At 53.6% G+C, this 17,280-nt stretch overlaps 3 protein-coding genes across 3 annotated transcripts; 2 read left to right on the forward strand and 1 right to left on the reverse strand.

The window, feature by feature from the left end:
- Positions 1-553: 553 nt before the first annotated feature.
- COCSUDRAFT_66962 (hypothetical protein) lies at positions 554-6,391 on the forward strand. Its single transcript, XM_005646077.1, has 12 exons — positions 554-685; positions 1,233-1,410; positions 1,699-1,893; positions 2,214-2,382; positions 2,684-2,801; positions 2,973-3,101; positions 3,325-3,557; positions 3,759-3,881; positions 4,184-4,392; positions 4,636-4,761; positions 5,068-5,346; positions 5,817-6,391. The coding sequence occupies exons 2-12, from the start codon at positions 1,381-1,383 to the stop codon at positions 5,865-5,867; spliced, it is 1,662 nt and encodes a 553-aa protein (XP_005646134.1). The 5' UTR covers positions 554-685; positions 1,233-1,380; the 3' UTR covers positions 5,868-6,391.
- A 656-nt stretch (positions 6,392-7,047) lies between these two features.
- Positions 7,048-10,435, reverse strand: COCSUDRAFT_48177 (ribonuclease III; the record flags this gene model as incomplete). Its single annotated transcript, XM_005646078.1, has 6 exons — positions 7,048-7,617; positions 7,993-8,193; positions 8,488-8,743; positions 9,042-9,246; positions 9,499-9,667; positions 10,265-10,435. 6 exons carry the CDS (start codon positions 10,433-10,435, stop codon positions 7,300-7,302), a joined length of 1,320 nt encoding a protein of 439 aa, XP_005646135.1. The 3' UTR covers positions 7,048-7,299.
- A 1,931-nt stretch (positions 10,436-12,366) lies between these two features.
- Positions 12,367-15,543, forward strand: COCSUDRAFT_56802 (serine decarboxylase; the record flags this gene model as incomplete). The annotated part of the gene is made up of 9 exons (XM_005646079.1): positions 12,367-12,386; positions 12,550-12,670; positions 12,787-12,843; positions 13,011-13,154; positions 13,447-13,662; positions 13,940-14,062; positions 14,410-14,583; positions 14,945-15,172; positions 15,493-15,543. 9 exons carry the CDS (start codon positions 12,367-12,369, stop codon positions 15,541-15,543), a joined length of 1,134 nt encoding a protein of 377 aa, XP_005646136.1.
- Between the last annotated feature and the right edge of the window lie 1,737 nt (positions 15,544-17,280).

Consider the following 17,280-nt stretch of genomic DNA (forward strand, 5'->3'; position numbering starts at 1 on the left):
CTGGCAACTTGTACCTAGTAGCTACCTATTTGTGCATTGGCTTCTCTTTCAGGCGTTCTTGATGTGTGGAGTGACGCCCTTGAGCCACTGAAACCATATGCATAAAGGAGCAGCGCTGCTATAGCTAGCGGCTGCAGCATTTGCGGACATCGCATGGCTGTACACACTTGCACTGCATACTTGCATCGGTGACAACTCAATTGTATACTCAATCACACTAGTAACTTGTGAGCTCGAACTGCAGTGCATAATCGGCTTCAAGTGAATTCGCTTCAGAGTCTTGACTCAAGAGGAACATTATTGTTATTAGGAGGAAGGAAAATTATAGTGATGATCATGAATCCCCAGGCTTGCTGTATGCTGTGCAGTCTGAGAGGTATGGAACATTCCTTCACGCTCGACCTTGCATCCGAAAACGAGACCTTTGAAGCCACCCACAAAGGGTCCCCCAAAGTTCAGTGCCAGCCTGTCTTGCGGACCCCCCGATTTGAAGACATCCCGCACTGCAAATGTTGTAGAGCTCTCCGAAAGCAATTTCTTCATCCTCTCAACACGTAAGTGGAGGGCATCTGTGCGACAGTGGCAATAAGTACTTTGGACGTTACAATAGCTTGACCGCGCCTGGAGGAACAAGTCTTTCCGGTTAGTGGAGGACTCGAGCTAGGCCGTGTTGATGGGAACAAGCGTAAGACTCTGCACCTGCCTAATAACGAGTAGGCAGATGGTTGTCGTGTCAGCTGTGTGAGTACAGATGAGAACGACTATCATCGGACTGGTCCAGGCGGCTAGGAGGCACCCGTCGCAGCGTGAGATTGGGTGGCGCAGTTTACAGGACACGATAATAGGACAAGCCAAAATGTACAAGTCAGCTGCAACTGTGATTATAGTATACTGGTAACACAAATACTGGTGTGTGGCCGCTGTTGTGCCAATCGATGCTGGCTTTTACGCTGATCAGCGTTCCGGAAGTTTGGTGCCGAATAGGAGGTATTACTTTACAACGTCAAACGCGTCAGAAAAGCAAGAACTGATTGATGGAATTCCCGTAGGAGTGGCAGAACTTAATTTTGAGTCGGGTAGATCAGCATCCATCATCTTCTGCCGATCGGAGCGTCTTTCACCCTAAGTGAGATGCCGCACGTCCGATGTCGTACTGGAACAGCGGCAAAGGTAGTCAAAGTACTGACGCATTGAAATGTAGTTAACTTATCTTTATTGATTGTTGTTTGCAGGTGTTGAAGGCATAGTGGAGGAGCCTGAAGGCGATAAGCTGCTCACTCCTGCACAGAAAGCAGCTGCTGCTGCTCAGCGAAAAACCCCAGAAACAGTCTGGTCCACTCCCGACAGGATAGGTTCGACTAGGAGCCTAGGCGAGCATTTATGCCTGGCACGGGAGGACAGGAATGGCAGGTGAGGCCTTTACACCCCTCCAACACCCCTCAAAATTTCCTGTGCTTCATGCGAGTGCATGCTTGGCTCCCCCATTGTCTGACACCCATCCGGCCCTCCAGAGAAGGAAGAGATAGTGTCAACACTGCTCAAGCTATCTCTGCAGTGCCTTTGTGAGATGCGTCCAACGATATCGGCAGGCCAAAAATGTAGAAATGGAGGACTCTCTACACTGCTTTCATTGCAGCCTATGCCAAGCAAGGTATGGTGTGCCAAGGCGCTGAGCAGTGCAGCGCATGGTGCAAGCAGGGCATGAATTGGCGCGGGTGGGCATCGGAAGCAGACCTGCGACCTCCGCTGCAGCACTGGCATTCAGCGCCCTTCAACACACTGGAGGGCTACCGCCTCGAGGTGGACGCCACGCGGATGGGCGAGACCTGCACTGCTGAGCCCTTCGACCCCAAGACTGACTACTCCCGCATGGATCCCCTGTCCCAGCTCCAGGTCAGCATGCCGAGCCTTCATACGAGTTCATTGCACCCTGCCCTTTGAATGCCGTGAGAGTGTCATAAGGATCATAGTGCCCCTGTACTCTAAACGTCGTATAGAGTTTGATGATGAGACACCGCCTGTGCAATCAGACATGTCATGAAGTATTCACGAGTGCGACAATGAACGCTGCAGTCAAACGTTCTCATTTTCTAACGTGCAATAGTGCACCCTGCAAAACCGGGTGCACTGCAGCTTGTATAATTGTGGCTATCCGCGGTGACGAGGAGCGCGTATGAATCACGGCGTCTGAGATGTAGTGGGCTGCTGCGCAGAATGCGTTCCTGGGCGGCTACGACATCGGCCTGACGCAGGAGTTTAGCTCGCAGGCGGACATGCTGAATGATCTGTTGCGGCAGCGCCAATTCCAGAGCAGCCCCAACATGCATGCTGTGCCCAAGTTTGGCGCCGAAGACAGCCCTGACATGCTGCAGCAGGGCACAGGTGGGCAGCGCACGTCCCTTAATCTTTTGCCAGCTCTTTTAGTTTTCATTGCACGCTGTTCCTGCCAGAGGCAAGGTGCGCCTGCAGGCAAGCTGCAGTACAGGCTGCCAAACAACCTTCCACTTCATTGACTCGCCAGATCCAAGCAAGACCCAATCAATCGTGGGCACGGTGCTCATTGTTTGTACCGCCCCCCGCCAGCCGGGGCCTGTCATGCCTGTGCAAGCAATTGATGGGCACAGTAGTGAGGGCAAATATATCGTGATCTCATGGCGGCAACTGAGGCCGGTAATGTGTGCAGGCGCGGAGGCACCTGGATCGGACTCACTGACACAGGAGGAGCAGGTTTCCAGCCTGACCATGGCGGCCTTTGACGAGTGCCTGCTCAATGTGGACCTGCCAGCACTCAATATCCCCAGGTAATTGCCGCCTGCTGATGTGCTGCTGTTCTCGCCTGCTTCCCCAAGTCCATGCTCAATGTATTGGATATGCAGCACACCTCGTCCTTCCATTCTGCAGTTGGCTAATGCGCCATGAAGCAGTTTTTACCACTCCAGAAAACAAATATTGAAGAGAAAAGTTGTGTGCAGGCCTGGCACGGTGGATGACATGGACGGCCAGTCATCCCCAATGTCAGCGCATTTCCAGACCCTGCAGGGATTGAATCTGCTGCCGCCGCCAAGCGCGGCCAACATGAACCGCATGCTGCTGCCCTGCAGGTCCGGCAACCCTGCAGCCTTGCTCCCTGGAATCCAAAACCTTGTACAGTTCAGGAGCCTAACCATTGAGCCCACTGATAATTGACACTCTTTGTGCAGTATTCAATTGAATGGAATCAGCTCAAAGATCAAGGTTGTTTTTGTGTTTTGTACATTCCATTGTCCAAAAAACTAACACAGGCATATCCCGCATCCATTGACGTGCCATTCTTGCCCTGCGCAGCCCCAGGAATTCGCCAGGCACGCCGCAAGCGGCAGGCGAGGCCGGAGGCGGCAAGTCGGGTCCAGCGGCCATCCAGGTGGCGACCGTCGGCTGCGGCGGTGCGCTGGGCAAGTGCCCGCCCGGCATGCCCGCCCTGCCGGGGCAGCTGCTGTGCCCCGGGCCCAGCCGCTCCCAGTCGCTGCCCGTGCTGCACAACAACCTCAACAGCTCGCCCGGCACCCCCCAAGCCCGCGGTGCGCACAGTCATTGGACCTCTTGTGAAGGCCTTGACACCTCAGACGCCACTGTGAGAAGGGCTGCAGTGCCGGAGCGGAGACTCCCCAAGGTTCCCCGTGCAGTGATCATGGAGACATTCTAAAGTGGTTCACAAGCAATCTGAAGGGCAGGCTGCGGGGGGCAATGAGGTCTGACGGGGGTGCGCAATTTGAAAGCAGGGGACACGGGGGCGTTGGAGCAGGAGCAGTGCAGTGCGCTGGCGGCCAATGCGGCGGCGCAGGCAGCGCTGTGGAGCACCAGCGGCACCTCCAAACTCACGCACCCAGACACCCTCAACCCAGGTGGGACAACACTCTCAATCCATACAGAATCATCATGATCTGGATCCAAGCAAATTATATACTGTTTCCAATCCTTCTACTGCCTGATCTGCATGCTTCCCTGCCATCACACTGCAGAATACAGGTTGTGTCGCTTCACCCAATCTGCATGCTTGCCTGCCCACATCTTGGGATGTCCAATAGCTCATATTGACATTCATGTTCTTGGCAACACACATGGTACTGGCAAAGCATATTGACCTCAGGGCCCTTATGAGAGGTGAGAGCACTGTTTCTGATGCACATTATGGCATTTTCGGCAGGGACGGGTGGGGTGGAGGAGATGGAGGACGTTGAGGCGATCCACCGCGCGTATCTGACGCCGGCGCACAAGCGCAAGGGCAAGGGCGGGCGGCAGCCGGCAGCCGACCCGCGGCTGGACCCGGGCATCGACCCCAAACGTGCGCGCCGCATCCTCGCCAACCGCCTCTCCGCCGCGCGCTCCAAGATGAAGCAGAAGAGCCACGTCGAGGTGGGGCTGCTTTCAACACACACTGTCTCGACACCTCTCATTTGGTCTGCATCTGAGGCAGTGTGCGCACTGTCAGACACCAGGATAAGACAAAGGGATCATCATCTCAGGGATACGCCCAGCGCCTCAAAGAGAACAAGAAACAGGACAAACGTCGGCCTGGGCCACAGGGGAGGTGCATGGAAGCAAAGACTGGAAGTGTTTGAAGGGTGAATGATTTTGTGGGGCTGTGGCGTCCGGCAGGCGCTGAGGCGCAAGGTGGAGATCCTGACCTTCCACAAGAGCAATCTGGCGGCGGAGATCGAGAAGCTGCGCGCCGCATGCAACCGTCGCGCCAGCCACAACAGCGTCCTCAAGATGAAGCTCGACGTGAGGCGCCCGCCCACCCTCTGCACACAGCTTGTACATCACCTTCTATTGCTCTACTTGCTTCAGTGCAGTAAAATACTGACCTAAGGCAGGCTGCCTGACAGAGCAATCAGTCTCAGAACTGCACTCGTGAGAAAAACTCCTGTCTGATCGGCAGCGCTATGGGTAATAAGTGTAGTTTTCAATGCAGCAGCTCTGATGATACGCCAACACATGTGCTTGCGGTCATGCGCTTCTGGATGCAGCGTTTTTTCCTGAAAATTGAAAACTGCGATCGAAAAACCGCGAAAAATTGCTCCCCTGCAGGAGCTGAGGGGGCACTGCGCGATGCTGGTGCGCACACACAATGAGCTGGTGGAGCAGCGCAACCGCCTCCTCCTGGCCGCCGGCTACAGCGGGCGGCCAGGGTCGGCCACCGGCGGCGCGGAGGCGGCCGCGCATGCGCACATCGGCGGCGCCGGCAGCAACAACGGCGCATTGGACGGCTGCAGCGTTATGCCGGAGACTCCCGAGCACGAGGCTGCGGCCGCAGCTGCCGGCAGCGCCCCCGACCTCCAGCTCAGCGGCGGATCCCCCATTACCGAGGTGCGATACAGGCCCTCTTTGTACCAACTTGATTGAATGATACATTTCAGTCGGCAATTTGGCAGCAATGGACCACACACTTGCTGGTTTGCAGGGACGCAATGGTAGTTGCATCACTGAGGTTGGCAACAATTGTTTGTCCCTGTGAATGACTGTGATGCAAGAGAGATGCAAGATTGTTGCCGGCGATCCTGCCTGTTGCTACCTCTTCCGCAGAAGATTATCATATTTCAGAAACCGGGCACAGCAAATGCTTCATCAACATTGGGAACCTGTCACTGCAATAGACCATTTTTGCCCCATATTTGAAGTCAGCAGACTGGTGGCAGTATGACCAATTACTTGCTAATGGGCTCATGCGTGTTGTAGTACTTGCATTACCACGGGTTGCCTGAAGCACTCAACCTGCGGCAATTGTGGGTGTGCATTTATTCTGGGGAAGCTGTCTGAGGCATCATTTGGAAGTGCAGGTGAAGGGCGGAGAGCACGTCAACAGGAGCCCTGAGACGCCCTCGCACTGATGGCAGCGATCTGACGGCTGCCATCTCCTCATTCAATCCTCGCTCTACCCATCTCCAAGCGCAGCCTGCAGCTTCTGCATGCCTGTCATGCGGAGACAGAAGCCAGCTCATCATCATCTGACAAGTACTCATTGCATGGTATCTGTGGTCAGAATAGAGAGTGAAAGCGGCATGAGACAGCACAGCTAGGGCCACGATTGGCTGAAAAAACCAAGTAAGAAGTTCAGAGACAGAGCTTTGATTGTGCATGCTAAAGTGCATTTGATGGGAGCATTTATTTACGCATCAGGGAAATTGACTCTCCTAGAGAGACTTGATCCTGCGCTACTTTATGCACTGCAAAGTCACCAAGTGATGTACCTTACATTGCCCCTCTGTACTGCATGGCAATGAGATCTCCACAGTACTGGAAACCTCTCCATGAAACACTGTTAGGACCGGCGGCACGCTCTTGGTTCATTTTGGACTGCTGTGAGTGGCAATGCTTGGGCACACCCTGCCAAATGGAGCAGGTTTGCCAAATGTCATTTTGGTCCCCTTTTTCTTTCCTAAAGTACTGGTGTGCAGAGCATATTGAGCCAGACACAGGTCTTGTGAAGGACCTCTACAGCGGGTGGGTGTGAATGTAGATGTACTGCATGCCTTCAATCGGGTCACTAAAGCACTCCAGAAAAAGGCAGGAATCCTTGTGCATACCAATGGCAGAAGGAAGGCCCGGGAGTATATGGTACCTTTTGTTAACTAGGAAGACGACAATTCTGCATTGCCATGGAAAACAAATTGAACTCCAACAGGGACAAATTTCATTTTTGCGATGAAGTTGAGGACTGGATCAAACATGCGGGAACCATCAAAAATGTTGTGTGAAGACTCTTGTGTGATCAAGAGGACCCTTCAAGAGCGCTCGAATGCTGAAGAGGATAAAATCGATATTTGGTTAGCTAGCTGTCCAAAGTGAGCAAAAGAATACACCATTGAGAAAGAATTTGAGGACATGTTCTGTGGTGTTGGACCTAAAATTGCTTCAGGATGAGATAATGTTTTGTAATGTGTCCATAGCAAAGGTTGCCCTTTTCTGTGATGAAGGGGAGGTTTTTAGGATGTCAAACTGGGGAAAATAATGTGTTTGTTCTTTCACCTGGGCTCCAAGTCTAATAGCCTGCATTGTGGGTTCATCTGTAATTGTTGATTGCTTTGCTACAACATGAAGATACACGCTTATTTCACTTTGATCTACCTGGCATGTACATGGTCACTAGCTAAAGGATCCCGCACAGCAATGACAATCAATAATACAGCAATTAACAAGAGCCGGCGAAATTGGTCTCTCATTCCTTTCTAGTTCTACACTCATACAGTATCAGCAACGTAGAGTCATCTGCAAGCGCTTGCAAAAGGACATGCTTGACAGTCAGGAAAGACAAAGCCGGCACTACTTCAAACCCCTCCTCGCCAGCGCCCTCCGTGCAGCTCTGCCTGATCCGTTGCTGCCGGCCCTATTGCCGCCGCTCCCCGCATGCATGCTGCCGCTGCCGTTCATGGCGCTTGCATAGCCGCCGGACGGCTGCGGCATGTCAGGGAGGTCCGGCAGGGAGCGGGCGATGTCGAGCATGGTGAGCTGGTCGGCCTCCACAAGGCTTAGCTCCTCCAGGGGCGCCCCTAGGGCCTCCAGCGCTGCGCGTGCCGCCTGCTGCTCCGCCGTCGGCCGGTGGATGTCCGCCCCTGATGCCACTATGCCCCCCGCCGACACCTGCGCAGCGCAGCACTCCACGCTCAGCTTGACACGTGGAAACCCATCAAGGGTTAGTTGCTAGGACCCAGAACTGTTGCTAGCAAATCAGTGCGAAGACTCTCTAGTTTTGCGGAGCTCAAGCAGCTATGGTTCTCTGGTCTTGGTGCTGGCAAAAGCAGATGAATGCATGGTCCCCAAAACAAACGCAATGGCGGTGTACGACAGTCTCTGTCGCCGCTTTCCTAGGCTCGCGCATGCATGCCAGTAAATGACGAGGATGTAGTGCTTGCGCAAGTCCCAGGGCAGCTTTTCAGGGCATGTCGGGTCAGAACGTGACCAGGTCAGTGTATAAGGCTGCAGGAACGTCATAAGGTGAAGAGGGGCAAAATGTACCCGGCAGACCCAAATGAGGTGGGGGCCGCCGCCAGCCGGTGCGCGGGGCACGAGCGGGTAGGAGGCGGTGGCGGGGTCGGGTGTGCCCATGTGGGCGCGGCTGCGGTAGACGGCGCGGCCCATGCCCCGCAGGCGCATGATGTTGCCCAGCACGCCCTTGTAGTCCCTGTTCAGCGGCAGCCGCTCCATGTCCACCACCTCCTGCACCAGAACAGTATTCTAGCTTACAGCAGCCACTGCAACATAATCACTCCCTCAGGTCCCAACCGATCTCCGACACCCGTAGCGTGGCTTCTACTGTCGTGACAGAGCAAGAAAGTCCAGAGGCACTCATGAGCGGGAATGTACATGTGACAGAATTCAATTCAGCAAGCATCAACCTCTGAAGCAATGGAATGCTGTTCACACACCACAGGTACGGGAAAGCTTTTTGCATGCATTCTCGATCCCAGAAAAGCAAAGGAAACTCTGCAGCAGCAAGGGCGGGGTACAAACCTCGACAAGGCGAAGGAGGAAGGCGCGGGCAGCGGGGTAGCCGCGGTCCATGAACAGCGCGCCCAGCAGCGCCTCAAAGGCGTCAGCCAGCATGCCGCCGGCATAGCCGCCCATGCCGCGCATGGCCCACTGGTCGTCCGCGTTGAGCGCCAGGTAATGCTCCAGGTGCAGCCCCCGCGCAAAGTCGTGCAGCGTGCGCCCGGACACCAGCGTTGACACCATTGTGCACATCGCGTGCTCCGTCACCCCCGGGTACCTGCCTCGCAGCTTCCCGCCTCAATTACTAACGACACGCAGGAAGACTGATCACGTTGCTTCCGGCTAGTCTGGGGCTGATCCCGTGCCAGAATTTGAATCTCTGAGTCAGCGCCCGGTATCACAAGGCACCAGGGGGCTGCTTCTTACTGTGCAGACATGAGCAGATGGGTGCACCAAAGGAGCTGATGCTTTCTGACCCACCATGCACATCACCCGACCAAATCATTGTGCACATCTTAAAAGGAGATTCAGCCGTGAGACAGGCCTAAAAGCAACCAGGATGAGCCATGCCCCACTTGCTGTAGATGTACTCGCGGATGATGAGGCCCAGCACGGCATCGCCCACATACTCCAGCCGCTCGTAGGAGCATCCAACGATGTCATCCACGGCCGTGGGTGATGTCAGCGCGCGCCTGTACAGGCCCATGTCGCACACATGCGTCCCCACCAGCGCCTCAACGCGCCACCGCGGCATATCCGCCAGCGGAGCCTTCATCTTCCCTGCACATGTTCCGTGACGAACCAGTACTAATCACCCGCTCATGAGTTACATGGCAGACGTTCAGAGCTGCGACCACCAAATACAGACCTCAATTGATATCACATCTGTCGATGATTATATTTCGTGCTTTATACCCTTTCAGTAGACCATGACACTGGGACCTACCAATAGGTGATCCTAATGTGAATTGCATGTGCTAGAATCTCCCTGCCAGAAACTGGTTAATGGGTGCAAGAAGGTCTTGTGCTCACCCTCCGTATCGAATCCAGCACCGAGGCTGACCCGACTGGCTTCTTTCTCGTTCCTGCAAACTCGCAACCGCGCCAGGGTGGGGCTGGCATGAAATTTGGGAGGACGAGGCTTCCCCTTCACAGCCCACCAGGCTGCACGGGTAAGGTACAAGCAGGCAAACCATGCCGCCTGCACACAACATGCGCTTTGGCTCACCGCAAGGAAGACCAAGTGTGACTCTCATTGAAGAACAAGACATCTGGAGGGCTGCACACAACCACCAACTTCGCAATGTCCAGGTCCAGTGTAGTATCATTGTGTGTTGCATGCCCCAAATGCTTAAATGAATGGTTTTGTACCTTCAGATCTCGGAACGCCATGCGCAATGCACCCGTGCACCCTCGCAAGAACTTTGCCCTAGCTGCATTCAGAGACGCTAGCGCCGCCGTCAGGAGCCCCACCAGTCCTGATCTCCTTCTGATCACATGTCCTGAAAAGAGAGAACAAATAAGCATTACACAACACCAACAAATTTACAATAGGAGGAAGCTGCGTCAATTTAAATGACAGTCGTGCACTATGTCGCGCAGAAGATGTTACCCTGATGTTCACTGGTAAATGCTGGCGACTGTCTGAGCTCTGCCTCTTTGGGAGGCCTGATTGCATCTGCTGCACCTTTGTCTCCGCCCCTACTGCTGCTCTCACCAGCCCTGCTATCTGATATTGTCCCAGGCTGCTGATCACTACTCTCCTGCTCTGTTGTACCGCTACTGTCTATCGGCTCACTCGCATCCACGGAGAAGATGGAGTTGCTGCTGTCGTCCAGAACAGTCCAGCCATTGCTGATGCCACTGCTGGAAGTCTCTGAAGGCTGCTGCCCCTCTGCGTCTTCCCGGCTGAACCGCCAAAATCTGACTCTCCCTCTCCCAGCACCACCGACGCCATCAGTAGGGCCATCGCTGCTACTGTCGAGCATATTCAACTCCCTCAAACTGTCATTCGACTCGGCACTGTAGGCACCATTGCTGCTGCTGGCCAGTTCACTTGACGCTCCATTGATATTGCTGCTATGGGCCCCATTGCTGATGCTGGCCAGGTCATGTGAAGCTTCTTTGCCGTTGCTGCTGTGGGCCCCATTGCTGCTTGAGCTGCTCTGCTCATCCTCCTCTTCAGAGCTTCCTCCCTCCTCTTCAGTGTCTGCAACTTCCGTTCTGCCCCAAAGCTTGTACTCAAAGTTCACCTGTGTTGGCAGACCAAAATGAAAGGCGAAGCACAATATATTGAAGCACAGCTCCTTGAGCAGGGTGCCTACAAACATGTGCTTGCCATCTCACCCAGCCCCACCTCTCTTGATACTTTTCGGGTTCGGCTCAGTTTGGCAAGCTTCTTCTCGGCCAAGACTGCCTGGCCCATTGAGACAGTCCCCAACTGCTCGGCCAAGGGCCATCCCCCACGGCCATAAAATTGGAAGAGCAGCTCCTCTCCATCATGCAGCTCTGCAAGACAATAGTGCAGGTTATAAGTAGCTTGCAATATATTATGCATGCCACACCATGCCGAAAACATGCAGTCTTGGGTAACATGTGCTGCGGGGCAGGCGTACCAAGGACAAGAGCAGAAGTGTTTGGCTTGGCCTTTGTTTCGGTGTTTGCTGGACCTGGGCGCCTGTTCACAGCGCAGTTGAATCTTTGGTGAGTGTCTACAAGAATACTTTCACCCACACAACACGTGCTGCAGCTCAATCCAGCACAACGGCGAAGGGACGCACGCACTTACCTCCACTGTGAGGGAGGCGTACGCTTTGAATTTAGCTTGGGCGAGTATGGTGTCTTAGGAGCGTTTAGAATTTGCGATCCAGCCATTTAAGGAATTCTCAACAGCTTCAGTATGTCAACAGTGCACCAAGTATATTCTGCTAGCCCGCCTGACAGTGTGCAGCTTTAAAACCCTGCTATACGTGCTGCATGTGTTGGAAACTCTGTGTTAAGAGGAAATATTGAAATCTACTGTACATCACTTTGCAATTCACTCAAGGGCACGCACAGAGTGGACCGCGTGCTGTCCAGCCATCAGCGGCTGGCCCCATACCCTATGTTGATTGATGCTTTTCGTCGTGGTTTTTGTTATCTACACGATTGATTCCTTTCTTTTGAACAATTTTTGCAATTCGTCGTGGGGCTGAAAAGCAAGTTGCGAATCTTGCGAGTCTCGGAAAGCTCATAACCCCACGATTATCACTGGCATGGGAATAACCCTAGCCAGCTGGCTGGCTACCAGTTGCCGCGAAGCCGCTGATGCCTGTTCACAAGAGCTTCTCATGGTCAACGTTCACCTTTTTTGCTTTCGAAATCTAGTCAAAAGATTCACATTTGATCGTTCAGTAAAATCCTTAAGCGTGACAACCGGAGTGCACCATTCTCTATGTCTCGGACTGCTCTATCGCCCGCCTTATTGGCAACAGAGCTCGCCCTGCCTTTGCCTGTGTCACGAGAAGAAGGGGAAGTGTCCACATTAGAGGGATGCAGCCCTACTGCACGCGTTGCCGACGTGAGGGCGTTCAGAAAGAGCTCCAAGGCGGTTGTTACACCTTACCAGGCTCTGCCGGTTCAGGGCCCACTTGTTGCAATAGACAGCCCAGCCACCAATAGCGATCAGATCACGCACCATCTCACCCCTGCTCTTCCAGTCCTTGAACCTGAGGACTGTTCAAAAAAGGTTTGTCCTCCCAGCCTTCCAACGGACAGACCAACTGATTGTTATGTACTTCTTCTTCAAAGCTTTCAAGATGGCCTTTAATAGTATTGAAGAGATTTTGTCCTTCAGATCATTTTAGTCTAATTCTTCTTGCGTCTCTCAGGACTTGGATGAGCGCATACTGAAAGTCATACATGACTACAAGGAGAGGCTGGTTGAGAGAACGAAACATCACTTGGGGTAAGGAGCTGGGGTTTTCATGCTCTTTGCTGGGATGAAAGAATGCCTTCTTTGACTCTCCAGAGGGGGCCATACGACACATGGATGGTTGGAGTACAGGCTCTAGTTCAAGGCACTTGTTGACTTCTTGACCGCAGGTATCCTTACAACCTGGATTTTGACTTCTCGGCTTTGGAAGGCCTGCAGCGGTTCAGCATCAACAATCTAGGGGACCCCTTCATCGAGAGCAACTATGGCGTGCACTCCAGAGAGTTTGAGGTATGCCTAGTAATTACTCTCCAAGTTCCTGGAGCCACAGGTAGCCAGGATGTCGTTTCACTTACGCCTTTTCAATATGCCTTCTGGGCTCCTAATACTTTGTCTTTGCCGCGCAGATTGGGGTGCTGCAGTGGTTTGCTCGCCTGTGGGAGATTGATCAGGACGAGTACTGGGTGCGTCCCATTGCCTTTGTAGACGACCTGTTTTTCTTTCTGTTGCCGTGCCTCCTTCATAGCAATGTGACCGTGGGTTTGCTTCATGTTTGCTGCAATTCAGACCACTGTAGCACCATTCCATTATATATTATGCGGTGTCATATGCATGTTCGTGCATGTGGCAGGGCTACATCACCAACTGCGGCACGGAGGGCAACCTGCACGGCATCCTGGTGGGCCGCGAAAACCTGCCGGACGGCATCCTGTACGCCTCCCACGAGACGCACTACTCCGTCTTCAAGGCCGCGCGCATGTACCGAATGGACTCCGTCAAGGCAAGCCTCCCACTTAAAGGGTTTCCATTTGAAGTTTCCACGAATGCACGCCTTTACAAGCTGTGCAATTCAATTCTATGTGTTTCTAACGGGATCTTGTGATTATTTGCTTGTCTGCAGCACTGATCAAGCTCCCTGTCAAGTACATGTTGAGACTTGCATTTCCGTGCTCCGCCTCATGCCTGCAGAGATGAACCTAAATTGGGGCTCTTCTAAGGCAAGGTGTTTAATTGCATGCACCACAATGCTCAAGTGCACGCATGACGTTTACAAAATTTTGCCGCAGCTTGACACGTTGGAGACGGGGGAGATGGACTACGACCACTTGCGGTCAGTGCTGGCGGCCAACAGCGCCCGGCCGGCCATCCTGAACGTCAACTGCGGCACAACAGTCAAAGGCGCTGTGGACGATCTGGACCGCGTTCTGGATATTCTGCGCGAGACCGGCTACAGCGAAGACCGCTTCTACATCCACGTGGACGGCGCCCTCTTCGGCATGATGGTGCGCTCACAGGACACCAGACAGTAATAAATTGGATTGAGGTCATTAGGATTGCTGTTTTGGATGGGACTGGCGCTGTCCTTAGAGTGGTTGTGTGCAGCAGAGAAATTAATGGTGAACGCAGGACGCTGATCATGGAGGCTGTCAGCAAGAAGAATTACAGAGATGGGAGTGGTACTGGCGTTGGCATGGGCTCTTGTTGAGTCTGTGCTTGGAGGAGTCTGTGATTGGAGGATTGTGTGTCTTGCTCACTGAGTGTGGGGGCTTGTGTGCGCAGATGCCCTTCATCAAGAAGGCGCCGCGGGTGTCCTTCAGGAAGCCCATCGGCTCGGTGTCGGTGTCCGGCCACAAGTTCATCGGAGCTCCTGTGCCCTGCGGCGTAGTCATCACCCGCCAAAAGGTGCTTCCTGCCTCCTGTTGATGCCTCCTGTTGATGTCCCCTGTTGTGACCATTCTCGGTGCGTCTCGCCTTGCAGCACCTTCGTATCTTATAGCTGGCAAGCAAACCAATGCCTGGTAGTTCACCTGTGGATGATATCCAGGACTTGCTACATTCCTTGGTGCATCTGGCATTGCAGCACCCTGTCGATGCTCTGGCTGGCAGGCAGATAGTTGTCAGGCACAGAAACTCTTAATCTTGGTCATTGCTGACTGGAAGGAGCCAGGCATGGCAGTTGTGCCTGTGAATCAAAACTTCTACAAGATGCAATCATGCTAAACACATCACTTATGTTCAATGTGGCGCAGTATGTGGCGGCTCTGTCAAACGACGTGGAGTACCTGAACAGCAGGGACGCGACGATCATGGGGTCGCGCAATGGCCACGCGCCCATCTACATGTGGTTCACGCTGACGCGCAAGGGCTACGAAGGCATGCGCAAGGACGTCGAGCGCTGCCTGCGCAACGCCCTCGTCCTCAAGGTGCGCCTGTGCAAAAATCTGCAACAAAGCCATACCATGGAGACTGCTGCTTTGACGTCTGATGCCACCCCTCTGGAACCGCATGCCCGCTTGCATCAGGGAGCCGCACAGGCAGCATATGCCAAGCAGCATGGCCCTGAGATGTCCCCTAAGTCGCCTTGGCAGGTATTGCAATTGCTCGTGGTGACAAGGGGATGCCCAGCCTTGATGGAATTGAAGACAGGTCCAATATTTGCCTGTTGGTGCTCCAGCGCTCAGTCCAAGTGATTGCTGTACATTTTGCTTCTGCCTGACACTGTTGCTTCCTCTAAGAAGAGCGGGATATCTGTTATCAAATGCATATGTTGCATGCGTGGTGCAGAGCATGCTGGAGCAGGCGGGCGTGAAGGTGATGCTGAACGAGCTGAGCAGCACGGTGGTGTTTGAGCGGCCGCGCGAGGAGGCATTTGTGCGCAAGTGGCAGCTGGCGTGCGAGGGCGAGGTGGCGCACGTGGTGGTCATGCCCAATGTGCACATGGCCATCCTGGAGGAATTCGTCGCCGACCTTATCGCCAGCCGCACCCGCCACTTCCTCAACGCCGCCATGAAGGTCAGCTGTTTCATTTCAATTTTTTGAATCAGAAGCTTGAGCATTTCCTGCGTGGTATAGTTTTTCATCCTAGGGCCCTCTGCCCTTCACTAACTGGCCTGGCAATAGGCCAACAATAGGATGCCCTACACGCGGCAATGATGCCTGCTGGCCACATTTCAGTAGCCCATTGTGCCCTGTTGATGTTGTGCCTGTGTATGCGTGTGATGCTGTGTGATCTATCGCCGGAAGACAAACAGATCCTTTCCGCTTGCTGCTGGCCCTCAGATTCATGCTGTCCTCCTGCATGCCGGCGCCTAATCTAGCTTGAAATCCTGCAGGTCGCCTCAGACGCGCGCGCCGCCCACAGCGATGACAGCGATGAGGAGTGACGCAGCTTACCATGTACTAAGAAAGCCAGCCTCTGCGCCAGGCATCCATTTGCAGATGGCAGAGTAGCTGGAGTCATGCACATTGCGCTTTTTCCAGGAAGGTTATGAGTGCTCGGCGATGGTAAAGCAAGCAGGTTCTATTGTATGGTATGCCAGAGCCACAAAAAGACATGCATGTGAGGTGCAGTGTTTAGGGTAATGTTTTGATCGTAGACGAGGTAGACAGGAAGCTTCATGAAGTGCATTAGATCCTGCATAGTCCAGATGGACATTTTGCGATCGCATGCAGCGCTCTTTGCTCGCATAGAAGTAATGTAGCAAGGTCAAAGGCTCTTGGCACACGTCTTGTATGCAGACTAGGACAGCTTGCTTTCTGGCATGCACAAGCTGCTTGTTCCAGAGGTTGAGGAGTCGTCCGTGTCCATTGAGAAGAGAGTAGTGTATCATTATGAGAGTCTTCGCCATTGTATTGTTTTAACTCCAATTGGGAGTTTGATTGGAGTAGAAGAGTGGACATAAAGCAGCAAGGATTGTCCCTACGTGTCTGCGATTAGAAGGTTTCGATTGTACAGTGCTGTGCAACAATAATTGCGTATTATTACAACCTAATGTAAGGTGATTGTGGCAAATGTGCGCTAGGTGGTATGGCACAACTTGCGTGACATACTGAGAGCTGCATTCTACAGGGGTGCATTTCTTAACATCATAGACAGGGCGTTGTGTCACATCAAGCTTCTGCTTCTCCTGGGCTTTCACTTGTAATGGCAGGCTGCTGTCCCTCTTGCATGACCGCCATCAATGCAAACGTCCAGACCTACAAAATGAAGCAAAATTTTGCTAGTGCCAGTGGCTCATGGAGTCAACCTTCCTTTCTAGCTATACATAAGCGCGCCGCATTCTATGAAATGCAAGCGAGTTGCAGTGCAGGGGAAAGGAGAGCCATGCCTGATCTTCAAGCCCCTCTCTCAACCTTGCCATCAGGGACCTCAGCAGGACACTTTGCGCCGTGTCAGAGATATTGCTGAAGGACTCCAAGCACTTGCTGCCGAGGTTGACTCCGTGAGAATTTAGATCGCGCAAGAACTTCTCGACCGCTGGTGAACCAAGCTCTTCTGGACGGCTGAGGGCAGCTGCCTGCCCGTCTCTACTGCGGGGTTCTTGAAATGGCACCTCAACCACCTGTACACAGCAGGCACAGCCAGCGTTGGGACTACAAGCTCAGACTAGACGCTTGGGCAAACCTGCACTAGGCAGCAATGAGAAGATTTGGCGGTGAACAGGGAGCTTCACCTTGTGGGAGCTGTCAAAAGCGGCCTTGCTTGCTTGCGCAAGTGCTGCATGCGGGAGCACTCCGTTGTCAGCCTGCAGCCCTGCTGCAAAGTCTGCAGGACCGTTCGATGCAGGAGCTGCATCCTGAGTGCTGCTTCCTGGCTCTGCTGCAGGCGGCGCTGCTGATACTGTGGGTATTTCCTGCTGGGGCATGCCTCTCATTGCGCTAGAACAGGCTGCAGCCAGGACAGAGTGTCCCGCCGCCAGCTCCCCTGAGAAAGTGAGGCTGAACAGGTCTGGAACAGCACCTGCAGTTAAGGACACTTCATTGTCATGAGAAGTTGTCACAAGTGCCAGCATGCACCACCGTGCACATGGCTTGCAAATAGCACGGGATGCTATGCGCATGGACAGTCAGCTCGGGGGTCCTTGGCAATAAATATGATGTGCCTTGCCTGCTAGCTGCGC

This window comes from Coccomyxa subellipsoidea (genome assembly GCF_000258705.1).
Source record: "Coccomyxa subellipsoidea C-169, whole genome shotgun sequence".
Classification (NCBI taxonomy): Eukaryota; Viridiplantae; Chlorophyta; class Trebouxiophyceae; family Coccomyxaceae; genus Coccomyxa; species Coccomyxa subellipsoidea.

Coding starts and splice junctions, on each gene's coding strand:
- COCSUDRAFT_66962 (XM_005646077.1), top strand. CDS start 1,381: ATGCCTGGCACGGGAGGACAGGAATGGCAG. Junction 1,894..2,213: donor ATCCCCTGTCCCAGCTCCAG/GTCAGCATGCCG, acceptor GCTGCTGCGCAG/AATGCGTTCCTGGGCGGCTA. Junction 3,102..3,324: donor CGCATGCTGCTGCCCTGCAG/GTCCGGCAACCC, acceptor TGCCCTGCGCAG/CCCCAGGAATTCGCCAGGCA.